Source organism: Octodon degus, unplaced genomic scaffold (assembly GCF_000260255.1).
Source record: "Octodon degus isolate 3935 unplaced genomic scaffold, OctDeg1.0 scaffold00184, whole genome shotgun sequence".
NCBI lineage: Eukaryota > Metazoa > Chordata > Mammalia > Rodentia > Octodontidae > Octodon > Octodon degus.
In genome coordinates, this window is record NW_004524760.1 from 1,339,460 (window position 1) to 1,350,675 (window position 11,216).

At 53.5% G+C, this 11,216-nt stretch overlaps 2 protein-coding genes across 3 annotated transcripts in view; one reads left to right on the forward strand and one right to left on the reverse strand.

The window, feature by feature from the left end:
- Window positions 1-7,849, forward strand: part of CUNH11orf95 (chromosome unknown C11orf95 homolog) — a 9,049-nt gene extending 1,200 nt beyond the window's left edge. Inside the window, exons 4-8 of the mRNA XM_023703956.1 lie at window positions 348-437; window positions 2,009-2,532; window positions 2,985-3,368; window positions 3,651-4,088; window positions 4,194-7,849. Coding sequence (XP_023559724.1) covers window positions 348-437; window positions 2,009-2,532; window positions 2,985-3,368; window positions 3,651-4,088; window positions 4,194-4,648 — 1,891 coding nt within the window. The 3' untranslated portion in view covers window positions 4,649-7,849. The remainder of the gene's footprint in view (window positions 1-347; window positions 438-2,008; window positions 2,533-2,984; window positions 3,369-3,650; window positions 4,089-4,193) is intronic.
- The window catches only part of Rtn3 (reticulon 3), a 69,994-nt gene continuing 66,461 nt past the window's right edge, over window positions 7,684-11,216 (reverse strand). For both annotated transcript variants that reach the window (XM_004643791.3, XM_023703911.1), the window contains one exon: window positions 7,684-9,727. In XM_004643791.3, the coding sequence (XP_004643848.1) occupies window positions 9,682-9,727 (46 nt within the window). In that variant the 3' untranslated portion in view covers window positions 7,684-9,681. The remainder of the gene's footprint in view (window positions 9,728-11,216) is intronic.

Here is an 11,216-nt window from a genome sequence, read left to right on the forward strand (position 1 = left end):
GTCTGGCGGGCGGGGGGCCGCGTGGGGGAGGGGAGGGCTGCGGCTCTAGGCTCCGGGCCCCTCTCTGCCGCCGAACAAAGCGGGGGACGCGGGCAGGGCGGCCGGGGCGCCACCTGGTGGGCGCGGATCGCGCCTGCAGGGCTGGCGGGGGACCCTCCCGCTCCGCTCCCGGGGTTGGCCGGGCCGCGGGGCTCTGGCAGGTCCCCTCCCCTTGAAGGGGCCCCGAGGCGCCCCGCTTTGGAGCCCGGCCAGAGGGGCCCCTCCGGGCCAGCACTGCGGTCTGTCCCCACTCCCGCCCCCATCTCTTTCAGACGCCCAGGTGGTCTTTCTTATCCGGTCTCTTAAAGGCCGCCCACACCCTGTGTGCCCTCGGGGGCGTTTCCCCAGGGGGCGGTCTCCGGACCCCGCAGTTTAGCGTGCGCGGCCCCTCTCGTTCTGTGGGCTCAGTGGGGCCGGGAACTCTTCCCCCGCGGTCTCCCCTGGTGCGAGTGGCTCACGCCCCTGGCTTCCATCGCTTCCCCCACCGCGGGCAGGTTTTAAATAAGGGCTGGCTTCGCCCACAAAGGCTGACACCCCTTCCTGCCCGCGCGGTGTCTCTTCCTTTTCAGAATTTATTTTGGCCCTAATTTGTCAGTTGTAAGGGGACCAGCCAGCCCCCATCGGCTCGTAAAAGGAGACTGTTTCTTCATCCTTCTGCGGGAGGGTCCAGGCCCTAAGACCCGCGAAGGTTGCGTCTGGGCTTGGGAGACTGCCCCAGTCTCTGAGCTCTCCTCCCAGAAACTCCCCATCCCCTTTTGTTTTTAAAGAATCTCAGCTCCTCCTCCTTTTTTTTTTTTTTGCGTCTTAAAGGGCTAGTTTGCCTTAGACTAGCATGGCTCCAGCGCTGGAAGGATGCTTAGAGACCAGCTAGAATCCAGTGCCCTCACACACAAAGCCACTTAGGCCCAGAGAGCAGAGTGACCTTTGAATAGCCACAGAGCAAGTTTCCGGTGAAGCTAGGACTCAAAAAAAAGCTAGGACTTTTTTTTTTTTAATCTCCCATGGGTCGTCTTTAAAAAATGAAAACTAAAACAAAAAAATCATCCACGATGTGACAGGAGCCCTCTCTGATCCTGTCTTTTGTTTGCCTGACCCTGGGGTTCTACACTGGGGGAGTAAATCAGAAAGAAGTTACCCATCTACTCTGTTTGGCCAGAAGAGCATTTTTTAAATAAAAGAGAGTGCCGGACTGCTCTGGGTATCTCTTTGACAAAAGGAACGTCCCTGGGTTTGCAGGGCCCCTTCAGTACACGCCCTTGTGATGGCTGGGCAGTGGCTGGCCTCTTGCCAGAACAAAAAATAAATCCCCAGAAAGACTTAACTGGCTGTAGTGGGTGGTGGCCATTCCCTGCTGCAGTAGCTTCAGTGGCCACTCTGGTGGCCCTCCTGCCATCCCTTCTCAGGGTCACTGGCTGTCTTAGACTATAGAAAATCCAGTCTTAGCAACTGTTTTCCTTGGAGGCGATGACAGCTTTGTCTTGGGGATCCCTGTTTGGGGAACTGACAGTGCAGAGCCCTTCCCTGAAATGGGATTCTCAGGAGGCTGTATTTGAGGCATTTTTGGAAAAAGGGAGACCTTTGGGTGGGGCCTTTCTGGCAGAATGCAGACAGATGCCCCCTTTGTTCCTTTCACCCCACTGCCTGCTCTGAACTGATTGTGACTGCCCTAGACTACTGCTCTCCTGGTTTTATCCCTACAGCTTGTTCAGAAAGGGCACCTTAACAAGCTGGCTGCCTCCTTAGCCCTCATCTTATTTTTAAAAAGTCACAGCTTTTGCACAATGGCCTGAATCATTTTGTTTTTGATCTTCTCTGTTTGTAAAGTGTTTTTACTCCCTGCTTCTCCCACATCCCTTTTATTACTGTTGCCATCCCTTCCCTGCCCTGAATACCCCCTCCCCCACCTCCCTTTCTTAGCCTTCCATATCAAAGCCCTTGGTTTTTTTGCCTGGAAATCAAGAGATTGAAGAGCTGTCTCCCTTTCCCCTTCTTCAGGACAAGATCTTCAGCTGGAAGGGGGTGCCTTGGGGTCCTGGGGGAGTACCCCCCTACCCTCCTCCAGGGCCAGGGGACCAGCATCTTCAGGCAGGAAATACTCAGACCATTGTGAGGCCCGGGCCTCCAGGCCTGGAAAGAGCCGCATCCCTGGCCGTGACCACCGACGCTACTACCACGACCACTGGCGGCTGGAGTACCTGATGGACTTCAATGCTGCCCGGCATGGCATGGTGTGCATGGTGTGTGGCAGCTCCTTGGCCACCCTCAAGCTCAGCACCATCAAGCGGCACATTCGCCAGAAGCACCCCTACTCCCTGCATTGGAGTCCCCGGGAGAAAGAAGTCATCAGCAACAGCTGGGATGCCCACCTGGGGCTGGGGGCCTGTGGCGAGGCCGAGGGCCTGGGGGTCCAGGGGCCTGAGGAGGAGGAGGAGGAAGAAGAAGAGGAGGAGGAAGAGGGGGCCAGTCTCCAAGCTTGCCCACCCAAGGGCCCAGGTAATGCAGGATAGCTAAAGTAGGCAGCTCCTCTGCCTATTTGATTTTCTGCAGCAAGTTGCTGATTCTTTGGGTGGGGTCTTTTTACTGCCCTGTAGAGTGGGGTGAGGTGGATGGGGGATCTCCAGTGTCCCTGATGTCTTTCACATTCTGTGGTTTTATACAAATGGGAGAGACTAGAGGTTGGGGATCAGAAGGAAACAGCTGGGGTCAGTGGGAGAACAGGCTTGCAGTCCCTGTCGTCCAGGGAAGGGCCAGAATCTGGGTCTGGGGAGGTTGGGTGTGGCTTAGGGTAGGCCTGCCAGAGGATTAGTGGGTGGAGTGAAGATGTGAAGGGAGAGGAAGACAGGGCAAAGGTTAGATACGGGATCTCATTTGGAGCCATTGAGTGAGAGGTTGTGGCCGCTCCCACCAGGACCAGCCTCTTAGTTGCTTCCCTCCAACCCTTTCAGGCAAAGCCTCAGCTGGTGGGGGCTGCCGGCGCCTGCGTCGAGGGGGCCCAGTGGCTTCCCGACGCCGGCGACGACTCTCTGCCTCCCGAAGGGCCGGGGGCAGCAGGGGGCTGGGGGCCCGGCGCCTGGAGCGGAGGCTGAAGGAGTCCCTGCAGACCTGGTTCCGGGCTGAGTGTCTCATGGACTATGACCCGCGGGGGAACCGGCTGGTGTGCATGGCTTGTGGCCGCGCACTGCCCAGCCTGCACCTGGATGACATCCGTGCCCACGTGCTGGAGGTGCACCCCAGCTCCCTGGGGCTCAGCGGCTCGCAGCGCAGTGCTCTGCTGCAGGCCTGGGGTGGCGAGCCGGAGGCGCTGTCTGAGCTCACCAGGCCCCCAGCAGGTGCGAGGCTGTCCCAGGGCTGAGACTCCCACATCAGGGCAGCAACACAGGGTCTAGGGCAAAAACTGGGAGGCAGGGACTCCTGATCCAGAGCTGAAGGCCTACTGACCCTTACGCTTCCTTACACTCAAGGCCACCCGTGGGCGCTTCCTTACACACACACACTGGCTGGGGCCTCTAGCTTGGGGCTGGGGTGAGGAACAAGGATGGACCCCCCTCTACGTGGGTAAGGGCAACACAGCCAGCAGGCTGAGTTCCTCTCCCTCACCCCTTCCCCAACAGACGATGACCTCGTCCCCCAGGACCTGACCAGAAAGAGCCGGGACTTGCCCCCTGCTGCTGGAGCCCCCTCTGGGGATTTCAGCCGCCCAGACGTAAAGGAAGAGGCTGGCTGGGTCCCTGAGAGGCCCGGGCCTGCAGAGGAGGAGTCGGAGGAGGGGGCGGGGGCGGGGACGGGGGGCCCTGGCAGTCCATCCCGGGGCCGGGAGCGGTGGCGGCTGGAATACCTGCTGGAGCTGGACGGCGGCCGGCGCGGCCTGGTGTGCATGGTGTGCGGGGGCGCGCTGGCCTCGCTCGAGACTAGTGCCGTCGAGCGGCACGTCCGCCGGCGTCACCCGGGCACCTCGCGCCTCGGCAGGCCTTTCCAGGAGTGGAGCGAGAAGGGCGCCCCTGGCTCCGAGGCGGGGGAAGGGGCGGAGGAGCCGGAGGAGGCGTGGTGGGGTGAGCCGGCGGGTGCTCGGTTGGGGGAGGGAGGGCACCCCAGAGATGAGGCGTGGGCCTGGTGCTGCCTTGCCTGGCTTCAGTGCAGCTCTTTGTCCCCCTCAGGCGACGTCCTGCTGTCCCCTGGAGCATCGCTGGAGAGGCCCGCTGAAGAGGAGGACGAGGAAGAGGACGGCCAGGAGCCGGTGGGGCTGGCCTTCCCGCCGCTGCCGCCCCCACCCCCGCCCCCGCCTCCTCCCCGCAGCCGGGAGCAGCGGCGGAACTACCAGCCGCGCTGGCGAGGCGAGTACCTGATGGACTACGACGGCAGCCGGCGCGGCCTGGTGTGCATGGTGTGCGGGGGCGCGCTGGCCACGCTCAAGGTGAGCACCATCAAGCGGCACATCCTGCAGGTGCATCCTTTCTCCATGGACTTCACGCCCGAGGAACGCCAGACCATCCTAGAGGCTTACGAAGAGGCGGCGCTGCGCTGCTATGGCCACGAGGGTTTTGGCCCGCCTGCTCCGGCGCCGCGAGACGGCGGCGCGGACCTCAAGCCGGGCGCCGTGTGCCGGGCTTAATCGACTCTCCGGGCCGGGCTGGCAGGACAAGCGGGGCGGGGCGCTGTCGTGCTGGTGCTTCCGGCGCCCGTCGCCGCTGCCGCGCCCCCCCGCTGGCCGGGCCGGGCAGATCTTGGGGCCCGGGGTTCATGCTACTTGGGCCTCCGAGTTGGGAGGTGGCCTTTGGGGGGCGCCCTCGGCGCGGAATCCCGGCCCTTCCCTTGCAGGGCCTCGTGGTTTCCCACCAGCCTGAGCCCCAGCGGCTTCCTAAGTGCTAGCGCCGAGCGCTTCCAGCCCCGACCGCACCCACAGGCGCTCCACCACCGGGACGGGAAGGGGGCGCTGTCAGTATTAGGGCCAAAAAGGGGACAGGGAAGAGCAGGAAGGACGCGCCGGCTCCTCGTCCTGGCCGGGAGCCCAGGTCTCCGTGGCCTTGCCCGCCAGCAGGCGTGGCGCCTGGCTCGGGGCCGCCGCTGCCCTGCCTTCACTCGTATCCTCGGCCTCTCAGAGGCCCAGACCACACTCTGGGGACTCAGCTGGGGCGGGGCCTGGCCAGCTGCGCCCGCCCCGCGGCTCCGCCCCTCGTGTTGCTGCCCTGCCCGCCCGGGGACGGGGACCCGGGACCGGACCGGACCGGACCGGGTAAAGGGATTAGCACTTTTTTATTTCTTGCCCCGAGGGACTCTGTTTTCCCTTAAACTGAATCTGGCGCTCTCGTCCGTCCAGTCGGGGCACAGGCTGTCCCGGGGTTGGCCTGTATTCCCGCCCCTCCCTCTACCCCTTTGTGCTCTATGGACGAGCCACCGGTTCCCAGCAACCAGGGCGTGGGGCCGGGCCTTGGCCTCCCTTTCTCTTCTCTGCAGACGCGCCGGGGCCCTGTGGGGCGGGGAAGGGGCCCCGCGACCTCCCAGGCAGGACCGAGAGGGATGTGTAGATTCATTCTCCCGTGGAGAACAGGAGGCCCCGAGATCAGGCCCTTTTTGCTCTTTGTATTTTATTTTAAAATTGTATTTAATGCTTTTATATGAAGGGGGCGGGAGAGAACTGACCCCATCACCCTTAACGTGCAAATGTCTTATTTATTATGCGTCTATCAGAGATAAGCTGTGAGGAGTTGGAGGAAGGACCTACGTGGAGGAGTTAAGAGGAAGGAGCAGGGGTGGAAGGACACTAAAATACCCCATACTCTGGAGCCGCCTCTCGCCTCTCGGCCCGTGTTAGGAAGTCTTTGTGGGGACAGAGCCCTGTCTTACAAGTCAGGATAGGGAGGCCAGGGGCTGGACTCTAGAGGGGGAGCGGCCTTCTGGCTGCAGAGGCACAGGGAAAAAACGGTAGTACATCCCTTGTCTCAGGTCACTTGGCCCCAGGCTAGAGCCCAAGGTTCAAGTGCCTCAGGCTCAGTTCCCTTGACTTCCAGATTGGGAGTTGCATTTTATACTATAGGTTTTATAGCATTTTTATACAATTCAAGATTGTCAAGAGTTAGGCAGAACCCTGGAAATCCCTAGTACCACCCTCCCCTGTTAAGGGACGAATTCCAAAGCCCAGAAACAGAAATTGCCATACAGACAGGAATATTACAAGAGCTAGAATAATTTTTTTAAACTTCCAGTTCTGTGCTTTTTGCACCATACCATACTGCCTCCTGTCTCGAGTGTTGGTACAATGTCCTCACCTGTTAGGCCCGCCAAGGGATGCCATGTGTTAGGCACTGCACGCCGTGCCCTTGTGACTCTTGCAGTTGTGGTGGCAAGGACTGCTGAGCTCTGTAGGGGAGCTCTCCTCACTGTGGGCCTCAGCTGAGATGGGCCAGCATTCTCCAGCCAAAGCCTACCCTGCAGGGTAAGCCTCTGGCTTTGTTCCTTGGCGTGAGCCCCCCAGGAACTGGTTGGAAAGTGAATTCCCAGCGAGTCTGGAGTTCCTGGTTTTTTTCCTGACAGTATTAAATTTACAACAGAAACTCAGGATGGCACCAGGCAGGGCACTACCATTCTTTTACTTTCCTTCACATGTTGCTTTCAAACCTAAAATGAGTATTTTTATACAGTGTTTCAAGAACAAGCAGGGCCTGGGGATGTAGCTATGTGGCACAGCACCTGCCTGGCAAATGGGAGGCCCTGAACTCAATTCCCAGTACCAAAAATAAAAAAACCAGCAACCTGGGAGAACTGATTCTACTGACCCAAGCTCATTGCTGAAGGGTGCAGGTTTGAGTGGATGTCTGCCTTCATCAAGACAGCCACTACAGTGGGTTTCAAAGTGTGGCCTCCAGGGGTGAAACCTAGGAACTCGGTAGAGGTATACATTCTTGGGCCAACCTGGGCTGGGTGGTGAGCTAGCAAGGCCTGGTGCAGCTTAGGCCATGACTGTGGCCTGGGGTTAGTTGGTCCTCATTTCTAGGTGTGCCTCCTCATGTTGGGATTTTGATACGAACAGGTGAAGTTTCATGAATTTTTTTTTTTTTTTAAATGGTATGCTTGCTATTATGGCCAATATGTAAATGTTACTCTGAATACATATTTATATACCTACCATTTTAGTGACATTATTTGAACATTTGTATGTGTACTTGTGAAGTTGTTTGCATCATTTAAAATTTTTTTCAACCTAAATTTTCTAAGGTATGTTGAATAAATTTTTAAAATCCAGCTTGAGTCACAGCAGCCTAAGTTTTGGGGAAGAACTGCAAGGAGTCTTGAAGCAAAAATGTGCTGTGTGGTGACTTGACTGTTTTAGTGCTTTGTGGCTGCTTGTGGTTCACAGGGTGCGTCACACTGCAAGCCAGGAACCCTCCCCAAGCTGTGTGAAGCTGAACCAGACCCTCTGACTCCCTCCATCCTTAGCATTCTGAGTTTGCCTCTTAGAGGTCATCTATTTTCCATCAGAAACCAAACTGCACAGCTGTGCTCTATACTATGGAAATCCTGCAATCTTGAGAATCCATATAAATTGCTTTTTAAAGCCCCTGAAGTGAAGAGGATGGGGAGAGTGGAAGCCTTGTTCAAGTCTTACTTTACCTGAAATATGTATAAAGAATAAAGTTAGGAGAATGACACCACAGTCATTGTGTTTTTTATTTTTAAATTAACCACATCAATTTGCAGTTTACAGGAACCAAGATTCAAGCTCCTTGGGCGCTACTGTATTTTTATGTTGCACGCACAGACACGCACACACAATTTCATTAGTAATTTGTTTAGAGGTTTTTCTTAAAAAAAAAAATCCTTTGTGGAATAAAGATCTCTCCACTTAACACAGCAGCAACAAAAGAGAAGAGCAGGGTGTTGCAGCTTCCAGTACTGAAAGAGGTCCTTTGGAGGGGTCCAGCAGTGCACCACCTTCTACGAGGGCAAAAGATGGTGATGGAGAGTGACTTTCCGACTACACAAAAAGCTATTAAATTGAAAAGGAAATGAAGCTGAGAAAATGGAGTAAGGCAAGGGTACCTCTTATTCATTTAAGTTCCTAAGTAACTTTCCAAAAAGAGTAGAAAGAAAATTCTTCCCATCACTTTCTATAGTGTTGCAGTACTTTGGGGCTGTCAAGTATTTATTATAGCCTTTACATAAAAAGTCCTGGCTCACGATCCCTTCTGAGTGGGTAGGACTATGAGCTACAACCTGAGAACTCCTCAAGTTAAGAACTCTTGAACCTGAGAACTCCTGTGACTCCAACTACTACTGAGTTGACCAAAGTCCAAGTGGAAGGGCAAAAAGAAACCTAGTCCCAGACCCATTCCACATGGCATCAACACGAGTTGCTCTGTTGTTCTAAAACTATACAAAATCCATCAGCACACTCTGGCCTTGCCCAGTCACCTCCACCTAAAACTGCCTGGAAAATACTCTCCAGAGGTCCAGGGCCATGCAGAGGTGCTGAGCCATTTTATGAAAATGGGAAGAACTTGCACAATGACACACTATAAGGTTGTCTCGGAGCAACTAAATGCCACATGAACCACAAATGCACATGATCTCAAGCCAGCAGGTTTTTGGTCCTTAGGCTGAACTGATGAGAAATAAATGCTAAAGATGCAGCACATGAGAAGTGGTAGGGAAAAAAAGGCTTTTTGTGTTTCTGTACGTTTACCTCTTACAATGTTTCCCCCCCACAGACTGAGATAAGATTACAATAACTGGGGAGCACACATGCAGATTATTTTTCTCTAACAATTTTACAGCAGTGTACAGCAGTTACAGACATTTCATAATAAGAGTACAACCATATTTATTAAACTCAAGGTGAGGTGGGCAGGAAAGAGGGGGAAGCACATTCGAGAGTACATTCTCCCATGAATGCTCAGTACCAGCATCCAAGAGAAACGGATGACAGGGACGCCCCTCTCCCAGCCAGCAGAGCCCTCTAGCCCTAAAGATGAGCAGCAGGCTGGGCAGCCCACCTGTACCTGCACCTAGCCCTGCCAACTCCCTCCTTGCACCTATCCCAGTTTCTTTTTCCACCCTTCACAGAGGGCATTCTGGGAAAAAGGAGTTACTACCATCACCTACAAGGTACTCAGAGTTTGAAGTGATCCTTATAAGAAGAATATTAGGAGTGGTGTGAGGCAGGAAGATGGGAGGGCCCCTTTAAATCCAAGGGAAGGAATCCCATTTCTGTCCTCAAATAGTTTCATTAGTTAATTATTCCTTAACTTAAAAATAAAGGTGAAACTACAATGGCGCTGCGTAAGACTAGTCCTTGAAAACTGGATAGAAGGACCTGAAAGATGTATTCCATCATTCATGTTCTCACCTTTGTTCTCCTCTTTCATTCTATGTAAAAGCTCCATCACCATTAAGGTATATTTAGTCTACTAATTTCTTACTTTATTCTTTTGGGCTCTAAAGTATCAGCTCTTTTTTTCAATCTAACATTTCTTGTGCTTGATACTGGGGGGTAAAGAGAAAGGAGGGAAGAAAACACCAATTTTTTTAAAAAAAGCTTGGAATGCAGGCTCAAGCTGACACTGACCATGTTCCTTCATGGTACAAATAACAACATTATAACTATTAAATGATGTTTTAGTAACTGTTGCATTTCTGATTTCCATGTGCTTATTCGGCCTTTTTTTTTGCAATTCCTGGGAGTTTTGCTTGGATCCTATAAGAGAGAAAGAAGGTGAAAATAAATATTTGTCCTAGGTTTTTATTTCCACAATGATACTAGAAGGCAATCTGGACTTACTAGAACAATGTGCCAAACACAGGGATAGGTGAAGAGAGGCTGGGGCTATAAACTTTCTGGTTTCTGCCTGGCATGAACCTGAAAGGTGCAAAAGGTTCCCCTCTCTCGCCTTGCTGCTGTGCCTGCTCCTTGTTCACTGCCAGAACTCTGAGGTCCTTTCAGAGGGGGCTCCAGAGAAGAATGAAGGGCCCGAGGCATGATGCCTGCTGACTATGTGCCATACCCAAGCAGGGTGAGAGCCTACTTGTCTGGCTCTGTGAGGCACAGAAGGGTTAGGTCACTACCTACAATGCCCAAAAGGAACTAGAAGCCAGGGTGAAGGCGGCCTTAGGAGCCAGGAGTCCTGGTTCTCAGGACTAAGGATCTGGTAGCAATTTCCAGGCTCTGTCACTAGACAGCAAAGCTGTCCTTCTATCTGGTAAAGAGGGCATTCCAACCCCACAAATGTCACATCCCACAACAGGCATTCTAAGTCAGACTAACACTGATGAACAAGGTCGCACGTCTAAAACTGTGCTACAACCATCTTTCCCAAGTGAGTATGGACAGATATATAGCGGCCAGCTATGTCTGTGCTAACTTCTGCCTGGTTTTAGAACCAACATACCTTAAAAAGCAAAACTAAAGTGAAGATTATGTATCAAGCCAGACCTCCCTGGATATGTTATTTTCTTCTTTTTTCTTTCTTTGCCTTTTTCAGCGCTGGGCTGAGGATGGATACCAGGCCCTCGCACATGCTAGGCAAGCACTTTACCACTGAGCTACTCCCAGACAATTCAGTTTCTTCTTCATAATACTGGAAAAAGCACTAAAACCGGGGCGTGAAAGGGACTCAAGCAGCATAAACGGAGCTTAAAAGTTTGTGGTACTTTGTTTCTTAAAGAATGGGTGAGGAAAACAGGGAAAAATGTTAATAATATTTGAATTAATTTTAATTTTAATTTTTGGCCGTCTCAGCCTTTCCTGAGGGTGGAGCTGGCATGGCATGTGGTGCCAGGAATTGAACTGCATCCCCCTGTGCCTGCCTAAGCTTGCCTAAGCAGGTGCTTTAGACCACTGAGCTATCTTGTCAGCCATAATATTTTAATTAAAAGTGTAATTTAGGGAATTACACTTTTAATTAAAATGTAATTTAGGGAATTACATTTTTTTTGTAATATAGGACCAGCCAAATAGCTCAGTGGATTAAAGTGCCTGCAAGCAGGGCCAGGGGTCAGGGGTTCAATCCCCCGGCCTGCCGTGCCAGCCCCGCCCCCAGGGCATGCTGAGATAGCAATTGAAACATTGATAGCATGTGTGGTGGCACATGCCTGTAATCCCAGCTCTTGGGAGGCTGTAAACAGGCAGATCATTACAAGTCTGATCTAGTAGTAAGATCCTCAACACCCTATAGACCCTTCCCTAA